This window comes from Tasmannia lanceolata, unplaced genomic scaffold (genome assembly GCF_043159265.1).
Source record: "Tasmannia lanceolata isolate RefF3 unplaced genomic scaffold, GAP_Taslan_0.1 ptg000012l, whole genome shotgun sequence".
Lineage (NCBI taxonomy): Eukaryota > Viridiplantae > Streptophyta > Magnoliopsida > Canellales > Winteraceae > Tasmannia > Tasmannia lanceolata.
Genome location: NW_027518689.1, coordinates 26,176,219 through 26,196,481, shown reverse-complemented (window position 1 = coordinate 26,196,481; position 20,263 = coordinate 26,176,219). Strand labels below are relative to the sequence as shown.

Here is a 20,263-nt window from a genome sequence, read left to right as displayed (position 1 = left end):
GCTTCATCATTTATTTATACGACACATTTTACTGCTGGTGCTATTCTAAAAATAAGAATATGTGCAGCAGAGCTTTGGATCCCATTCTTCAAATGTAATAACAAAACCCTTATAGCACTAATTTTACATTCAATGGGTGATGCCTTTTCAAATTAGAGTCCTGGGTAAACTACAACATAAAAAACTTTATTTAAACTAGAATTTACTTATAAATTAGAAGTTGAAAATTTCCAAAGTCACCGAATTGCATTTCCAATGTACATCCAGACACCCTCTTGTTAGTAATGATGTGTTAAAGTATAAAAGATACATAACGCCTTTCTCTAACAGCTTAAGCTTTTGGAGAAGTTTGTAAGTTAACATGGTATCAGAGCCAAAGGTCTCGAGTTCAATATGAATGCACCTAAATTAGTTTCTCATACCAATAGGAGGAAGAAAATCATGCATGAAAATGATATAACCATTGTATTTTAAATAACATATATTTACATGAATAAGGGATTTGCTAGGGACCATCCCAAAAGGCATTCCGCAGGGCGTCTCTTTGACCCTTACAAAAAATGAAACAGAAAAAAGCCCAAACCCTTGTTCCATATCAAAATTAGTACACCCAAAGAAATGATTGAAAAGAGCACCCAATTCTATGCATGGTAAGGGATCACAGCTAAATTTGGCATAAAACTAACAAAAACAAGGTTTTGTTATTATCAAGAGGTTGTCACCATGGATATCTCTTCTAAAAGAAGCACCCCGATAATTTTCTTTGCCTTCCATTTAAAAACAAAGCCATGCTTCATCACTTGCATGTGCAACCTTTGCTACCATTATGTAGCTGCAAGAAAAGGATAGAAGGCATCCAAATTACAGCACTAATCATTGAATTAAAGCATCAATATATAGGAACCATTCATATCAATAATTAGATTAAAATACAAGGGACAATTTCCTCGTTACATGTAAAGGAAGCACAGTTCCTCGTTACATGTAAAGAAAGCACAGTTACTCGTTACAGACAGAAGAAGGTTAGGGAAAAAGGAATTAAAAGCAAGACGAAATTATATCCATGGTTTTAAATTTCCACCGAAACCGACACGAACGACCAAAATGTTTCCGCTGCCATCTCCACCAAAACAATAGCGAAACTGAAACTCATTCCAAAACCAAAATCATAAATGCATTAGTGTCAGCATGTATTACACAATTATGTTTATATGAATTGAATGTGAGATGTGGTGTATGTATTACGTAATACTATTTAGATGAATTACATGTGAAATGTGGTATTTACTGAATTATCTGACATGCGCACTAGGTGTTCAATGTTATTAAACCATTATGATGGTTGTCTTATGGGATGGTTTCTAAGTGTTTCATGAAGTTTTCATCTTAAAATTCTATCATTTGTAAATGTTTCCAAAAGTCTCCATAATTTTACAGGATTTCCAGCGAATTTTTCAATCAAAACCGAAACGTTTCCGTTTCCATGATGCCTGAAACCGAGATTTAAAACCTTGATTATATCTACACCAAGGAATGAGGGCTATGTAATGACCCTACATAATAATACCTTACAAATCCATAGCTTGTATGTCAAATGAAATGGTGGCAGCGTACTTTTAGCCGCTTTAGGCGTTTCCGGTTCAATGTTGTTGATCCTTTGTTTACAACACCATTTCGAACCTTCAAACGACAGGTTCATGGAAAATGGTAAAGAACAAAGTTGTAGCCCTTTGAAAGATCTTTCTAACGCATATTCACACTTCAAATTTTGCAAAGCGGCTAAAGAGTTATGATAGTTTTAGTGGACTGTGTTCGTTGAATCTTTAAAAAGTCAAAGTTTTGCCATGTTTGTCCAAGTATCGAAACATGGTCGGGTTGATATCCCTTCCCCAAACCAATCTAAAGTCATCAATCTAAAAGCCACTAACCTAAAAGCCATTCAATCAAAATCCCTAAAAATCCCAACTGAAACTAAAATCTTCTAAATAAACAACCTAAAAGACACCAAACACACCTAAATATCTCCAGATAACTAAAAGCTACCAGAAAACTCTAAAAGACTCAACAAACCCGGAAAGAACTCGAAATTCCCCAGAGCTTTGGATTCGGAATCCCTTATGAACCCTAAGAGCCCATTAGGTACCCTTCGTCATTAGGCTAGTAAACCTTAGCTATAGATCACTTGCGAACCCTTAAACCCTTAGGCCAAGCCTAATCGCACTTAGAGGGTTATTAGGTCCTTTGAATTAGTTGCATGTAGAGTCCTAGATGGAACCCTTAAGCACACATAGTCGGCAACCACCAGTCCCAGTTCCAATCCCATAAGTTAGGCATTTAAGCATGCAGTTTAGACGCCTTAGGACGTTGAACTACGAGCAACTTGATCCCCAGCGGTTGGGGTACGTAGGCAGCTTGGGTGGCCTCCAAGTTCAGACGCACTCTTTTTCTTTTCTTTTCTTTTACGTCTCTTCTTGTATATATTATTTCATTGTTTGCTCTCTCGTATATAGTATCTCCTTGCTCATGTGGTCAATTACTCTTTGTTTGTTTTCTTGAATATATTGCATCATGGTTTGCATGATTGTTTGCTTCTTGCTTTCTTTATACATAAATTAAATAAAATGATAGGTCTCACATTCAATTTAGATCTCTAGGTTACATGTCACATAGATCACATCATACTAACAAAACTACTTAGGAACCACATAGAAATTAGATTTCTAGGTTGCATGTCCCGTAGTTCGCACATCTTATAGAATCTAACAAGCCTTTCTAAACAAGTTTAAGTGAATTGTCCTTTGAAATTGAAGACCGATTTACCGGGCGAGAATGGTGCTTAACACCTTCCATTCTCCTAACCAGGCAACGGACCTAGACATATGAGATCACAAACTATTTACAGTGTCACTTAAGAGTCCTAGATCCCTTACCTAGGTGGCGACTCTGGTCTTTTCTTTTGTGTGAAATTCGGATTGCTATTGTAGTCCCAAGTTCACAGATATCAAAAATTAATAAACCAGTCAAGAGTAATTCAAATCTAAGCGACCCTCATGGGCTGTGAAGGGATCTCCTCCCGGACCGGGATCCATTGCATCGGGTTGGTTGTACCTATATGCAACCAAACCCTAGTTCTAGGTTTCACTAGAAAGCCTTCCCCTGCAGGACAAGCCTAGTTAAACTTAGAGATAGGGCCCACTTGCATTAGTTTAGGGTCATATAGGCATTACGCATCCTAGATGGAACCCTCTCACTCATTCTCAAACTAAATCAAATCAATCATCATTATCAAATCACGTCATCAATCATCTCATTAGGCATGTCGGTTTTCCTAGGTACTTAGGCATGTTAGCTAGAACTAGGAACGATGAACTACGAGCGACTTGATCCATATCGGTTGGGGTACGTAGGCAGGTCGGGTGGCCTGCAAGTTCATACGCATTCTTTTTTTGCTCTTTTCTATCTCTTCTTGTATATATTATTTCATTGCTTGCTCTTTTGTATGTATTATCTCCTTGCTTATGTGGTCAATTTCTCTTTGTTTGCTTCCTTGTATATATTGCTTCATGGTTTACATGATTGTTTGCTTCTTACTTTCATTAGACATAAATTAAATAAATTACTTAGGAACCACATCGAAACTAGATCTCTAGGTTGCATGTCTCGTAGTTAGCACATCTTATAGAATCTAACAAGCCCTTTTCAAACAAGTTTAAGTGAATCGTCCTTTGAAATGGAAGACTGGTTTACCAGGCGAAAATGGTGCCTAATACCTTCCATTCTCGTAACCAAGCAACGGACCCTAAGTCCATTACCTAGGTGGGGACTCTGGTCTTTTCTTTTTTTGTGAAATTTGGATTACTTTTGTAGTCCCAAGGTCACGGAAAAGAGAACTATTATCAAAATTAATAAACCAGTAAAGAGCAATTCAAATCCAAGGCATCCTCGTGGTCGTGAAGGGATCTCCTCATCTGGTACCACAATTTGGCAGAGCATGATACTATTTTGAGGTGGCTTGCACCTTACTCTTTCAGATGGAGGTTCCTAGATCTTTCTGGAGTGACACTATTTTGACGTCTTACTTTCTTGCCAATCGCCTACCGTCCTCTGTCCTTCGTGATGCATCTCCCTTTCATGTTTTATATCCTTGGCATGAGCCATTTCCTCACTCCTCGAGTCTTTGGGTGTGTCAGTTTTGTTCATCATTTAGGTCCTAGTCGAGACAAACTCGACCCTCGGTCGGAACGCTGCGTATTTCTGGGTTACTCTCGTACCCAGAAAGGATATCGTTGTTATAGTCCCCGTCTTCATAGGTGATTTGTGTCGGCAGATGTTACATTCTTTGAGTTGGAGCCCTTTTTCAAGCTTCCCTCTGCACCTAACTCCTCTCTTATGGAACCAGAGGTTTCAATTTCTCTTCTGATACTTCCTAACACCGTTCCGGATCTGGTTCTACCACCATCTGTGCCTTCTGTTGTTCTAGTTAATTCTTCTTCGGTCCCAAAGGCTTCACCGGCTACTAAAAAGCAATATCAGAGGCGTCCGCGCACAGATGGTCTCCCACCTACTCACCCAGACACTTCGTCTTTGCAGGCAGAGATCCCCGTCCCCTCCACACAGGTATCTTCCCTTCCATCCCATGTAGTTCCCTCTGACTCTCCTATTGCTTCTCGTACTAGGTCTCACTCTACTGTGCATCCTATTTCCAATTTTGTCTCCTACGATCGTCTAATTCCTACTTTCAAAAGTTCTCTTCTATGTCTTATGTTGTGTTACTGCAGTCAGTGGCAGAGGCTCTGGCTCACCCAGGATGGCATGCTGCCATGGATCTTGAGATGTGTGCTCTACATACAAATCAGATGTGGAATCTGATTCCTCTTCCATCTGGTGCTAGACCTGTTGGTTGTCGATGGGTATGTTATATCAAATATTTGCCTGATGGAACTGTTGAGCGACTGAAAGCACGTCTGGTGGCTAAGGGATATACTCAAACATTCAGGGTTGATTACAATGAGACTTTCTCTCCGGTTGCAAAGATACCCTATGTTCGTGTTCTTCTATCCCCTGCAGTCAATCATGGTTGGGACCTTCACTAGTTAGATGTGAAGAATGTGTTCTTACATGGCGACCTCCATGAGGAGGTGTATATGGTCCTCCTCTGTTTATCGCCTCAGGAAATCTCTGTATGGTTTGAAGCAGTCTCCACGAGCTGGTTTGGGAGATTCAGTGAGGCAGTTATGCCGTTTGGCTTGAAACAGTGTGTTGTAGATCATTCGGTATTCAGTCATCAGTACTCAGCGGGTTGCATTCTATTGATTGTATATGTTGATGACATCATCATTACAGGTAGTAATTCAGGGGGAATACAGAAGCTGAAGACCTTACAAAAAGAGTTCGCTACAAAGGACTTGGGATGCCTCAGATACTTTCATGGGATAGAGGTGGCATATTCCTCTTGTGGTTTGTCTCTATCACAGAGGAAGCATGTCTTGGATTTGTTGGAGAAAGGGAATCTTGGAGTAAAACCTGTATCTGTACCTATGGACCCCAATGTGAAACTAGTTTCAGAAGAAGTGGTCCTCTTGGAGGACCCTGACAGGTATAGAAGACTGGTGGGCAAGCTCATATACCTTACAGTCACTCACCCTGATATATCTTATGTTGTAGGGGTAGTCAGTCAGTACATGAGCTCCCCACGTACCTCACACTGGAGTGCAGTGGTTCAGATTCTTAAATACCTGAAGGGTGTACCAGGAAAGGGCCTATTATTTAAGAGACATGGTCATATGCGAATTGAGGGATTCTCTGATGCTGATTGGGTTGGGTCTCTTGCAGACAGAAGGTCAACTACCAGGTATTGTACCTTTTGAAGGAGGTAATCTAGTATCATGAAAAAGCAAGAAGCAGGATGTCATTGCAAAGTCGAGTGCTGGGGCAGAATACAGAGCCATGGCACACACACGAGTACAGAGAATATCTCATTGAGATCACTTTTATGTGAGATTGGTATCGTACCTTCTTCGCCTTCACAGTTGTATTGTGACAATAAGGCTGCCATCTATATTGCAACAAATCCAGTCTTCCATGAGCGCACCAAGCACATTGAAGTCGATTGTCACTTCATTCGTCAGAGAATTCAGAAGGGGGAGATATGTACTATATTCACTTGTTCTGCAGATCAATTGGCTGATATGTTCACAAAGTCATTGAGTAAAGCAAAGTTGAGCGATATCTGTAACAAGCTAGGAATGTATAATTTATACATTCCAGCTTGAGGGGAGTGTTAGAATAAGCTTTAATCTTAGGGTTATTATATTTATCGTACTTCTCCATCTTATTATATAAATACTTGAGTGAGGGGGAGCCTAGCCCTAACTCACTATTCTCTTTCTCTAATCTCAGTTAACAGTCCCCATCAACTTTCCTTTAATTTCACAACCAAGTAGCCTATGGAAAGTGAAGTTTCACTTTCCTTCCACTCCACTTGCATTCTCCCTATCGCTAAGTCACTTCCCTACCCTTTCCACTCAAGGGAGAACCAAATAGAGCAAGAAGGAAAATGAATGTAGAGCATGTATTGCATTTCACCACATTTCCAACACAATATGTGGATGATTTGTTGAGTGAAAAGTGAGGTAAGATCTAGGAACACAACAACGCAATTGTCACCCAAAACTCTGCCATTTTGTTGCTAGCTTGGGAAATGGCATGAACAAATTGGTCATCGCCATAATTCCACACTTGATCGAACTTCACACGCCAGATTCAATGAAATGGGTGATGTTGGTGCGTCGTCCATCATTCAACATCATCTTCGTTCCACATCAATACCATTTCTATTCCACAATCTTCTTCCATGTGGGTGAATCCGCAATTGAGTTGATTTATCCCTAGTGACAGTTTTTGGAGAATATGCTCCAAATGACCAATCCTTACATGTAGAATTTTTTTTTTCGAATGGGATCCTTACATGTAGATTAATGTTGTCTTCAATTTCCCATTTTCAAAAAAATATAGTTGTCTTCAATTTCATCGTGAATCTATAAATCATTTTTTAAATCTTTAAATGAATTTCCGCACCAAACTTGCTCTGGTACCAATTTGAAGTGATTTCCACATGATGATTTGGGAGTGATTTTCCATCTCCCTATGGCTCTGTTCACTTGCCCTCTCAGGAAAAGAAAGGAAATGAAAATAGGCTAAATTTTCTCAGGAAAGATACAATCCCGCTGTTCTTTTGCCTTCTCGGGAAAGTATAATTAGTGACATGGAATATGAAAAGTAATGCTTGAAAAATAAAATTTCTCGCCAAATGCGCGATTTACTTTCTCGCTAATTCCGTCAAAAAGGCTAGGAAAGCGCGTTTCCCACGAGGCGCGAGAAAATTTATCAGGTTTCTTTCTTTTTTACTCAATCGTCTGAAAGAAAACCCTAGCCGCTCCTCTTCATCTTCCTCGGCCACTCCGGCGACAGTAATCACTCTGGCGAGCAGCGGAAAGACCGGCGAAGCAAATATTTCCCCTCCTTGGAAGAAAGTACTGTTTCGTTTCTTCTTCCCCATGTGAGATCTTCATCTTTTTTTCTTTTGTTCTTTGAGTTTCTGATTTATACAAGATCTGTCCCGTTGGGGGTTCGATTTTTTCCTTTTTATGGTCTGATTTCTTGTTATTGCCTTTGTTTCTTCCATTTTCCTTTCTGTTTGTTGTTTTTTCTTAAAAGTAGAAACGAAACCCTAGCCGTTCGTCTTCATCTTCCTCGGGTACTCCGGTGACGGTAAATACTCCGGCGAGCACACAAATACCGACGAAGCACATCTTTCTCCTCCGTCGAACAAGATATTGCTTCGTTCCTTCTTCCCCATGCGAGATCTTCATCTTTTTCTTTTTTTCTTTCAGAGAGTTTATGATTTATACAGGATCTGTTGTGTTGGGGGTTCGATTGTTAGGGTTTTGTGTTTTTTTTGTTAAAAAAACTTCTGATTTCATAAACTCGTTTTGTTTTGGTTTTTTTGTTAAACAAACTTCTGGTTTTGTTTTGGTTTGATGGTTTTTCTTTTCTTTAAACTCGTTTTCCCATGGATTAGGGTTTATTTTTCTCTTTCCCTCTCTCTAGATTAGGGGTTTTGTTTTGTGCTTGATTTCGAGATTAGGGTTTAGGGTTTCATTTTTTTTTGGGTTTCATTTTTTTAAGGTTACTATTTTATGATCTGATTTGAATCTGATTTTTTTTAGGGATACTGTTGTATGATCTGAATCTGATTTTTGTGGGTTTTTGGTATGATCTCCCTCTCTCTTTCTCATTTCTCTCCTCTCTGTCTCTCATGCCTCTCCTCTCTCTCGTTTACCTCTCTCTGTAGGCCTGCCTCTGATTTTTTGATTATATAATATTTTTGGGAGCTTTGTTCATATGTGGCTATTTTTTTATTTTACATTTGTGCTTGTGGGTGTTGATTTATGGTTGATACTATGGTTGGGTGTTGATGTATGGCTGTTTGGGTGGTTGGATGTTACTGTATGTATGGATGTTTTGGAGGTTGGTTGTTTCGGTGGTTGGGTGTTGATGTATTGGTGTTTTGGTGGTTGGATGTTAATGTGGGTGTTGATATATGGTGTTTTGGTTGTTGGTGATGTGGGTTGGGGATGCATTTTTTTGTGGTGGATTTGAGGTGCTAATGTGGGTTGGGGATGTATTTTTTTGGTGGTGGATCTGAGGTGCTGATGAGGGTTGGGGATATATTTTTTGTTTCTGGGTGGATCTAAGGTGTTTATGTTGATTGTGGTTGTTTTGTTTCATTTGTGGTTGTGGGTGGTGGTTGATGGTTGTTTGTGGGTGGTTGTGGATGATTGTTGGTGGATGTGGGAGTTTTATTTCAATTGTTGTGACTGTGGTTATGGTGTCTTTGGTGGTTGGGTCCTTATCTTCAATTATGTGTTTGTTTAGTATTTTATAGGGCTACCATCATGCCTCGATAGCCAGCAAATAGGCGCATGTTGATCCTTCGAGCTACAACTATAGTAATCTCTGCGGCGGGTGCAGTTATGCTTAGGGTTCGACTACACCTAGAGCAAAATATTACAAGAGCACCTTATGAAAGCGGGTACCTAACCCGTAGGACCTTTGTTAGACGTATCACGGACGCAGAGAACCATTGTGTTGCTCTTCTTCGTATGGATGTTCGGTGCTTCCGCACCTTCGTGGGCCTTTTCAGAAACACTACCTTGCTGGAAGACACAATTCACTGCACTGTTGAGGAACAAATTATGATTTTCTTAAGTGTGATTGCACACAACGAAAGGAATCATACTGTTAGGGCAACCACAAGAAGGTCAGGGGCAACTATTTCAAAGTATTTTAATAAGGTTCTCGATACTGTTCTCATTCTGCAATACATGTTCATAGTACGTCCATCAAGGGAGACACCACGGGCAATCCTTGATAATCCTAATTTCATGCCTTACTTTAAGGTACGTTTACGATAGCTACGTATTTCGACTGTAGGTTGTTAGTAATTGAGGCATGTTCACAGTGATGGTTGACATCTGAATGTCCATATTATAGGATTTTATCGGTGCAATTGACAGGACGCACATTCCTACAAAAGTATCTCAGGATATTCAGAAAAGATATATTTGTCGTAAGCACTTCCCATCCCAAAATGTGTTAGCCTGTTGCGACTTTGACCTAAAATTTACGTACGTCCTTTGTGGGTGGGAGGGGTCGGCATCGGACTCACGGGTGTTAGCATCTGCCATATCAAAGCAGAACGGGATTCCTATTTTGCCGGGTAATAGTTACCTTATTATTCCATTTGTATCGATGCAGTTCCCGTAGTACATAGCTAATTTAAGTATAATCCTTTCTTTGATTGTAGGAAAGTTTTACCTTGGTGATGCCGGGTATCCGTGCCTGTCCCATTTTATAACTTCAATCTGAGGTATTGGTTACAATCTCAATCAGATTAGAGGGCGCAGACCTAGAAAACCCGAGGCGTTGTATAACCAAAGGCATTCTTCAGCGAGGAATGTAATCGAGCGAACTTTTGGTGTCCTGAAGAAGCGATTCGGCATATTAAATTCAGCACCAATGTACTCATATGACAAGCAGATCGACATAGTGTTGGCCTGTTGCTGCGTCCACAACCACATTAGGAGGGAGATGCCTGATGATGCCTACATTCAGGATGTTGACGATGAGCTGGCATTGCTTCCACCTGAAGAGGAAGAGGAGGAAGGACCTGTTCCTCCTCCTCCTATGACCAGGGCCGAGGATTTAAGGGAAGGCCGTAACATTCGAACCACAATCATAAATCAGATGTGGAATGATTTCCAAGCACGTCGTCGTCGTTAGGAAAAGACATGGTCGCAACAGTTGCGCACCTGTGTTTACATTTTCGATGTGTACTTTGTTGGAACTGTAGCTTATATTCCTTTCTTTGTGGTGTACTATTTTTATAGATACTCATTTAGTGTGCTGGGTTGAGATCTGTTTATGTAATTTCTATGTTTACTACAGTATTGGTTAATATAACTTCTATGATTGCTTATGTCTATTGGTTATCAATAATTCTATGATTGAATATTTTTTATATGAAGTGTTTCGAAAAGTTGCAGGCGAGATGGCAGCAACTGCAGGTACGGCGAATAAGAAGGTGAATGTCTCATGGAATGTGACTATGGATGGGGCTCTCTTGGCAGCCCTTAAGAATCAGATAGCCGAGGGGCAGAAGACTGGTGCTGGGTTCAAAGAGTGCTTATTTTGCTGTTGCGCAGGAACTGGTTACTGTCCTGAACATGACCCTAACGAAAGAGCATGTGAAAAATCGGTTGAAGACAACATACAGGACTCTGAACTCCATCATAAATCTCAGTGGCTTTGGCTGGGATGAAACCATATGCAAGTTATCAGTTGACGAAGAAGTGAAGAATGAATACTTGAGGGTAATATTTATTTTTCGTATATCGCTTCCTCTATTTACAAGTTACATGTTTAAATAATATTCCGTGACAATTCCTTTCCTTTTTTACAGTTGCATCCAGAACACCAGCGCTTCTTAGCAATCGGAATCCCCTCTATGAAGATATGAAAGCTGTCTGTGATGGTGATTACGCACGTGGGGAGGATGTCAGGGATATAAGAAGGGATCCCACTCAGCCGACGCAAGACACACATGGTGCTTCTTCATCGACCCTTCCGGTTGGGCTCGATGATATGGACGACAGCTTCCTCCGTACTCCACCTCGTGGTAGAGCTTCTTCATCTACACCTGCCGTAGATGTTAGCATGGGCTATAGTGACTCTTCTCCTATCAGGGGCCCATCTGCTAGTGGTGGGAAGAAGTCAAAGAAGCGTCCTAATGTTGCACTTCTATCGAAGTTGCAGGTTGTGTCTTCCAGCATTAATAGGATTGCTGATGCCATACTTACTACTGGTGAGGTGCACAACCTCCCAGACCTGAAAGATGCCGCGCTTGAAATTGGGGGTTTCCCCAGGGGTGAGCTCGTTGATGCTTATGTGTACATGCACGGGCATCACAAGGAAGCTGAAGCATTCCTTTCTCTAGAGGAGATGGACCGAGAGGAGATGGTGGGTCCATGTCTTGAACCGTTTCGGTTGATGGTTTTTTTGGTTCTTGAGTCTTTTTTATGGATGGAACTATGGGTTACTTATGAACCTTTTACTTATGAACTATCTATGTGTTATGTTTAGATATATTTTGGGTGTATTTGTTTGATGGAACTATGTGTTGTTGGTTTTATGGATGGAACTATGGGTGTAATAGTTTGATGGAACTATTGGTTTTATGGATGGGTGTAATGTTTAGATATATTATATTTATGTGAAGGTTGGGGTCTTTGGCTAAATTTTGATGATAATTTTAGGTGGTTACTGTTCATATATATATATGAGAGAGAGAGAGAGGAAACTGTTGGTGAGCTTGAGCGCACCAAACTTATGGTGCGCTTAAGCTCCCCAATCACATGGGTCCCACATTTTCTGTGGTGATCCAAACCATTCATTTGCAAGGCCTTATCATAGTTGTGTCTGTCCATTTTTGTCCTACACAAATGGAGGGGTTAGGATGATCCTATGGAGCTGATTTTTGGTACACCCCCCATCTATGTAAGGGACTTTCAAATGAATGCTTTGGATCATCCTAACAAAGTGGGCCCCCATGTGATTGGGCGCTTAAGCTCACCATAAGTTTGGTGAGCTTAAGCGCACCAACAGTTTCCTCATATATATATATGTGTGTGTGTGTGTGTGTGTGTGTGTGTGTGTGAAGGTTGTGGTCCTTGGCCCAAATCATAGGGCTGTTGGAAAATTATGTTGCTCGGACTTGTGGCTCTGAAGAAAATTATTCGTAGCAGAACTCTTCAGGCATGTTACAAAGAGCTCGCATTGTGTTGCTGGCCACATCCATTAGTTGCAAGTACTCGTCTGCTCCTTCAACCACATCAAACAACTCGGAAAGAAAATTACCTTAGTAAGAATGTCTGATAACAACAGGGAGGATGAAATAGTCGCCCTTTTTTTTTTACTAGGACAGCTCCCCCTAGTGTTAAAGAGAAGTCGTACACATTGGTTGGGTTTGTCAATTTCAAGTTCTCCACTATTTGCATGGTTGTGTTTGTACGAAAGCTTCAAAGGGCCCTTCTTCTTATTGGAGCTATCCAGATTGCGTTCAGCCCACTAACGCCCTTAATTAACTTGGGTGATGTTATTGCATTCAATATTGTAGTGGGATAGGATTTTTGCAGGCAGGCAAATGGTACTACATTGTCAAATCGTTGTATAAGTCACATTTGGATGATTATTTTAGATTCCGCAGTGATAGTGATATTTAGTACTGAAGAAAGATGAGAATATGTTTTTTTTTTACATGTTATTGCTTGGGCTTCTGTTGGAACATATTGAATTCTTTATGCTCGGCTAATTGTCGGACCGATTCCATGGATGATATTTGCCTCTCATCTAAGTAAATGTTGTTTATCTATCATTTCTTGTTGCAACTATGTATGTGTTGTTTATGTGCTACCAGGTAATGGCGAAGGATAAGTTTTATGTGGTTTTCAAGGGACGACAGGTGGGCATATTCGAGAGTTGGGCAGACTGTCACCTTCAAGTGAACAGGTATAGTGGAGCATCTTATCGCTCCTATGCCACAAGGAAGGAGGCAGAAGCAGCCTTAAATGCATATATTGAGCGCCATGAGGATTTGAAAGACAAGCGTGAAGAGGACATCCAAAGTGTTCCTTGGTTTTTGGGGTTAGCCATTGGTGTGGGGTTAGTACCTATGACAGTAGCATTTGACTTTTTTCCACTTGTTTATGAGGTATGTTGACTCGCATTATGGTTTTATATGCAGACTGGGCATTAAAATGGTTGTTGATGCCAAAATTACTACTGGTGAGACACACAGCCTCCCTGACCTCAAAGATGCCGTGTTGAACATTGATGGTTTTGCCAAAGGTGAGCTCATTGATGCTTATGTTCACCTGGATGGGCATCAGAAGGAAGCCGAGGCCTTCCTTTCTCTGTACAAGATGGATCGAGTGGAGATGTTGGGGCGCATTCTGCGCCGTTTGGTTTTGTGATGTTTATCTATTTTTTGTTGAACCGTTTATATATGAACTAATGTGTGTATATGTATATTTTGGGTGTACCAAGACATTGGTAGAAATGTTATAACTTATGTTTAATTTCTGTTGGTAGATCATATTATGTACGTGTTGTTTGTGTGATAGCATTTAACGCCAAAAAAAATCTTGTGCAAAATTTGTTTAATATGGGTTTCTAGATATTTTCCCTTGCTTTCTGGGCAAGTGAACAACTTTCCTGCATATTTTCCCTCGCTTTCTGGGCAAGTGAACAGCGATAAAGCAAGGGAAAATCACAGTTTCTTTTCCTTTCCTTTCCATTTTGCCACGTCAGATTCCTTTCCTTTCTTTTCCTTTCCTTTCTCGGGAAAACAAGTGAACAGAGCCTACAGGAAAAGGCTGTTAATGAAGGATTTGTACAAAGTTGGGGAGAGCCCTTATGCTCAGTCTCGATTATGGCCATTTACGCCTGAATACTTGGAGTGGGCCTCTTACTACATCGCCCCAATCTTTATGTTCTTTTACGATCCTAAAATAGCCTATCCTTCACAGGATGATAATCCTTGTTTCATTCTACCTCGCCTATGAATACGAGCGTTGATGTAATGACTAAGGCTTATGCCATCCTTCACTCTCTCCTTGATTTCTCTTATAAAGAGTGTCGACGAATGCTAAAGTGGCATGAGATGGATGATGATAGAGCTATGGTACTGTACCTTAGAACATGTAATATGCCCAAGGGCATAGTTGACTTTGTACTTTATATTCCTTTAGCATAAATACATGAGTGAAGGGGAGATCTCTCCAACTCACATTTTCTTCTCTCATTTTCTCTCAGCATGGTATCAGAGCCCTAGGGTTTTGATCCCCTAGGGACCACCTAGCTCCCCGCCCATCTTCTTCTTCCTCCCACCCCTAACCCTAACTGAACCCTACGCAAACCCTACCACCCACCTTCTTCTGCTGCCACCCCCTAGTCCCCCCCCCGCCCCCAACCCTCTATCCTCAACCCTTTTTCTTCTCTTTGTCCTTCCCTCCTCTACCATCTCCAAACCCTTAAAATAACAAAAAAAACTAACCCTAATGTCCTAAATATTTCCTCTTCCTTTTTCAATGTTTTTTGGTTCGCGGCTTCGATTTCGCAGCTTCCATGGCCATTTCTCTCGGATCTTCTCTCCCTTTTGAAGCCGCACTATGATTGCTTCATCCCTTCTAGTTCCTTTTATCACCCTTTATTTTTGCTGTTGTAGTGGGTATTACTGTTTCTTCTTGTCTTTTTCGTCATAGATCCACCCGTCATTGAGGATCCCTCTACCGGCCTGACCGATGGGGTACAAGCCACAAACCCACGGAAGGCTATCTCTTCTTCTAGTTACTCGTTTCCTGTGGAGGGTTCTTTTCCTCAAATGGCCACTGCTAAACTGGAAGGGACCAATTACTTGTCATGGAAAGTTGTTGTTGCGACATATCTCCTTACTCGGGGCAAGGTTAGTCTTATTTGCAAGGATCCTCCCTTGTCGACCGATTCCACCTATGCTCGTTGGGAGCAGGACGCCGCCTTGATTCGCACGCTTCTTTGGCGGAGTATGACTCCTTCTATTGCTGCCACAATGATGCTTCTTCCCACATCGAACCAAATCTGGGATCATACTGCGCTACTGTATTCTGGGGTTGACAACCTCACCCGTATCTGTGCCACGTATTCTGAGTGAATGCGCCTACATCGTGGTGATATGTCCCTAGCTACTCACTATGGTTAGTTTGTTTCCCTCTGCCAACAGCTTGATGTATTTATGCCCCTCACTTTTGATATCGTCGTTCTTCGCCGCTAGCGAGACCAGCTTCGAGTTGTTCATTATCTTGATAGTCTGGGCCCGGAGTTCATTCATCTTCGTCAGCAGATCATTGGCTCTGGTTCTATTCCCTCCCTTACAGAGGTATATTCTCATGCCCAGCAGTGTCTCGGTGATTCGTCATCGATTGTTCCCGCCGATAGCTCTATTCTGGTGGCCTATGATGGTGGTAGTCGCCCTGCTCGTGGTGGTGGTTCTTTTAGCGGTGGCAAAGGACGTGATCGTGGAGGTGGACGTGTTGGTGGTGGACGTGGACACTCGTTTTGTTCTCATTGTCAGAGAGAGGGCCATCATATTGACATTTGTTACACTCTTCATCTCAAGCTTCGCCAGGTTCGCTCAGCGCACCTGACTACTACTAGTTCTTCTAAGATTCTCCCGTCCTCCACTACTGCTAGTAGGTCAGCCGGTGATTCATACACTTTATCTTGTGCTCACTATGAGGAGTTTCAGCGTCTTCGATTGAGTGCCCGACCGCCTACTGCAAGCTTTGCCCAGCCAGGTAGTTCACCCACTACCCTCTTCTCTAGCTCCGAGTCATGGATTATGATTCAGGAGTCTTAAACCACATGCTGGTAACTCTTCTCAGCTTACCTCGTTTATATGTTTTCCATCTGACTCTTAATCCATTACCCTTGCTGATAAGTCCATTACTCCCATCACTGGTGTTGGTACTATTAGTTCTCATCCTAGTCTTCCTTTATCTTCAGTTCTATGTGTGCTTAGATCTCCCTTTAGTTTGCTTTATGTTAGTCAGCTTACTAAAGTCTCCATTGCTTTGTCTCGTTTTATCCTTCTTATTGTCTTTTTTGGATCTCTCGACTGGGAGGATTATTGTATCGGGTCGTGAGGTGGATGGGCTATATCGTATTGACCGTCGGCCGCCTGCTGCCTTGCATAGTACTGTAGATGCCTATCAATGGCATTGTCGTCTTGGCCACCCCTCACTTCAACAACTTCAGCAGACACATATTGTTCCAGGCCCTATTTCATCTTTTCAGCGCGAGTCGTGTGAACTCGGGAAGCATCATCGTGTGTCTTTTCCTTCCTGGGTCGTTAGTAGAGCCTCTAGACCTTTTCAGTTAGTTCATTCTGATGTATGGGAACCCTCTAGGGGTAGCGTCTTCAACTGGTTCAAGTATTTTATTATCTTCATTGATGACTATTCGCGTATGACATGGTTGTTTTTACTTAAAGATCGTTCTGAGTTCTTTGTTGTTCGCACTTTTCATGCTGAAATTAAAAAAACAATATAATTGCAATATCCAATGTCTACGCACCGACAATGATAAGGAGTATTTTTCTGGCTCGCATGCCTTTCAGGATTATCTGTCCACTCATAGCATCCTTCATCAGTCCCTGTGTGCATACACCTCTCAATAGAATGGTATTGCTGAGAGGAAACTCTGTTATTTACTTGAGGTAGCTCGCACCCTTTATAGTTTTACATCCTCACCAGAATCCCTTTCCTCCCCCGGTGTGTCTTTGACTGCATATGTTTTGTCCATCATCTAGGTCCAAGTCGTGATAAACTTGACCCTTGCTCTGAGCGTTGTGTTTTCATGGGGTACTCTCGTACATAGAAGGGATATCGTTGCTACAATCCTCGTCTTCGTTGCTGGTTTGTGTCCGCTGATGTTATATTTTTTGAGTCCGATCCCTTCTTTACTCAGGTGTCTAAGTCTCGCTCTTCTCTTCTTGACCCAGAAATCTCACTCTTGCTTCTGGTTCTTCTCGATTCAGTTGTAGTCCCAATTGTGCTACCACCTCACCTGTGGCTGCACCAGCTGCGGATGCTCCCTCTATTACCCCTTCAGCGCTGCCTGTTCGTCCAGCTACTACAAAACAGTATCAGCGGCGTCGCCACAACGTTGAGCTCACGCCACCTCTCGAGCCGTCCTCTTCTCAGCCGGTGATCCCGGTCTTTACTTCTCAGGTATCATCTCTCCCTTCCTCAATTGAGCTTTCTGATTCTCCTATTGCTTTGCGCACACGTTCTCATTCCACTACACATCCTATCTCTCACTTTGTTTCCTATGATAATCTCACCCCTATCTTCAACAGTTTTTGTGTCTTCTGTATCTTTATCGCAGTCTGTGGCTGAGGCTCTTGCCCACCCTGGATGGCATGAGGCTATAGACCTGGAAATGGGTGCCCTTCACACAAATCAGACTTCGGATCTGGTTCCTCTACTTCTAGTGCTCGTCCTATTGGCTGTAGATGGGTGTTTTCCATTAAATATTGTCAGATGGTACTGTTAAGCGCTTGAAGGCGCGCATGGTTGCAAAATGATATACTCAGACTTTCGGTGTTGATTATACTGAGACATTCTCTCTAGTTGCGAAGATTCCATCCGTTCGTGGACTCCTTTCTCTGGCCGTGAATCATGGTTGGGCCCTGTATCAGTTGGATGTGAAGAATGCCTTTCTCCATGGCGACCTAACTGAGTAGGTGTATATGGAGCAACCTCCAGGCTCTGTTGCTCAGGAGGAGATGTCCTCCTTTGTCTGTCGTCTGCGAAAATCACTATGGTCTCAAGCAATCTCCACGCGCATGGTTTGGGAGTTTTAGTGAGGCAGTTATGCGCTTTGGCATGAAACAATGCGTCGTAGACCACTTGGTTTTTAGTCATCACTCTTAAGCTCGTTGCATTTTGTTGATCATGTATGTTGATGATATTATCATCACGGGCAGTAATTCAGGAGGTATATATCAATTGAAGATCTTCTTACAGAAAGAATTTTCCACTAAGGATTTGGGTCGTCTCAGGTACTTTCTTGGGATAGAAGTAGCACATTCTTCTAGAGGCCTCGTTAAGCTCAAAAGTTCGTCTCGGGCTCGGCTCGGGCTCGAACCAGGCTCGGCTCGGTCAGGCTCGGCCAGGCTCGCGAGCCTTATCGAGCTCGGATTATATTAAATTCACACCCCTCATCTTCCCTGGACAGCCCTATCTAGTGTAATTTGACTACTCTTTTTACACTACGGCGGGTGGTCTAAGTAACAAATGGGATTCCAAAAAAGAAGTGACATATTTGCCTCCCCCTTTCACTCCCTGGACAACCGTTTTAGTTAGGGGTGGCCAACCGGTTCGGTTCTCGGTTCCTTTTTTTTCGGTTCTCGGTTCCATGAACCGTAAGAACCGAACCGAACCGTAGTACACAGTAGGACCGAACCGAACCGGACCGAACATAATCGGTTCGGTCCGGTCCGGTTCTTCGGTTCTAATGGCTAATTATTAATTATTAATTATAATTTATAAAAACTTTTAATTAAAGTTATAATATAAGTTACTTTCTTATTATAAGAATAGTATTAACTATTACTTATTAATATTATAAGTAATTTATATTATTAAGTATATGTATAATAGAAATATAAAAATATTATATATATATATATATATATTCAAAGTTCGGTTCTTCGGTTCCGGAACTGAACCGAGAACATTAGACCCGGAACCGAACCAAATAAGTTCGGTTCTTCATCAGTGGAACCGAACCGGACCAAAAATATTTTTTTACAGTTCGGTTCCGGTTCGGTTCTTCGGTTCCGGTTCGGTTCTTCGGTTCTGGTTCGGTTCTGGCCACCCCTAGTTTTAGTGTATATATTAATATATATATAATATATATATATATATATATATATATTTAAATATATTAAATTCTTAACGAGCCTTAACGAGCCGAGCCGAGCCTGGCCTAACTCGGGCTCGGCTCGTTAAGCTTAACGAGCCTAGCCAGCCAGCTTGGCTCGGCTCGTTAAGGATTCGAGCCGAGCTCGAGCGAGCTTCCGAGCCCGAGCCAAAATTGACACCCTTATCTATCACAAATGAAGTATGTTTTGGATCTATTAGAAGAGACAGGCAATCATGGAGTTAAGCCAACATATGTACCCATGGATCCTAATGTGAAGCTTGTTCCAAAAGGAGGGGACTTGTTGGAAGACCCTGGCAGATATGGAAGACTGGTTGGTAAGCTCATATATCTCACAGTTACTCGCCCAGACATATTATATGCTGTAAGGGTAGTCAGTCAGTACATGAGCTCTCCACGTGCCTCTCACTAGGCTGCAGTAGTCCAAATTCTTTACTTGAAAGGTGCTCCAGGAAATGGGTCTGTTGTTTAAAAGGCATGGTCATGTGAAAATTGAAGGCTTTTCTGATGCGGACTGGGCTGGATCTCCAGCAGATAGGAGATCAACCAGATAGGAGATCAACCACTGGGTATTGTACCTTTGTAGGAGGTAACCTAGTGTCGTGGAGAAGCAAGAAGCAAGATGTCATAGCCAAGTCCAGTGCAAAAGCCGAGTACAAAGCAATGGCACACACAAGTACTGAACTCAGTTGGCCTCTTCTCCTTTGCAACTGTACTGTGATAACAAGGCTGCAATACACATTGCTACCAATCCAGTTTTCCATAACCGCACGAAACACATTGAGGGGGATTGTCATTTTATTCGTAAAAATTCCAGAAGGGAGAAATATGCACTGCGTTTACTCGTTCAGTGGATCAGGTAGCCGATATGTTTACAAAGTCACTAAGCAAGGGTAGATTGAGTGATATTTGTAAAAAGCTAGGAATGTATGATAAATAAATTCCAGCTTGAGGGGGTGTTAGAACATGTAATATGCCTAAGGGCATAGTTGACTTTGTACTTTATATTCTTTTAGTATAAATACATGAGTGAGGGGGAGATCTCTCCAACTCACACATTTTCTTCTCTCATTTTCTCTCAACAGTTAAGCACTTGAGTTTTAAGGAGGAAGGCGCGGGTGCGAGTATTCTCGATTCTGAATGCATTAAAGGTGTTATTATG

The 20,263-nt window shown here is 41.7% G+C and overlaps 2 protein-coding genes across 3 annotated transcripts in view; one reads left to right on the top strand and one right to left on the bottom strand.

Moving 5' to 3' along the window:
- Positions 1 to 442: 442 nt before the first annotated feature.
- LOC143887760 (uncharacterized) overlaps positions 443 to 20,263 on the bottom strand; it is a 40,928-nt gene continuing 21,107 nt past the window's right edge. Inside the window, exon 7 of one of the 2 annotated variants that reach the window (XM_077391934.1) lies at positions 443 to 832. The gene's annotated coding sequence lies outside the window, so the exon portion shown is untranslated. Of the gene's footprint in view, positions 833 to 852; positions 1,143 to 20,263 lie in introns of those variants that run through there. The other variant, XM_077391935.1, reaches the window with a different exon arrangement.
- LOC143888676 (uncharacterized) lies at positions 8,985 to 9,930 on the top strand. The gene is made up of 3 exons (XM_077393106.1): positions 8,985 to 9,461; positions 9,556 to 9,781; positions 9,869 to 9,930. The coding sequence occupies exons 1-3, from the start codon at positions 8,985 to 8,987 to the stop codon at positions 9,928 to 9,930; spliced, it is 765 nt and encodes a 254-aa protein (XP_077249221.1).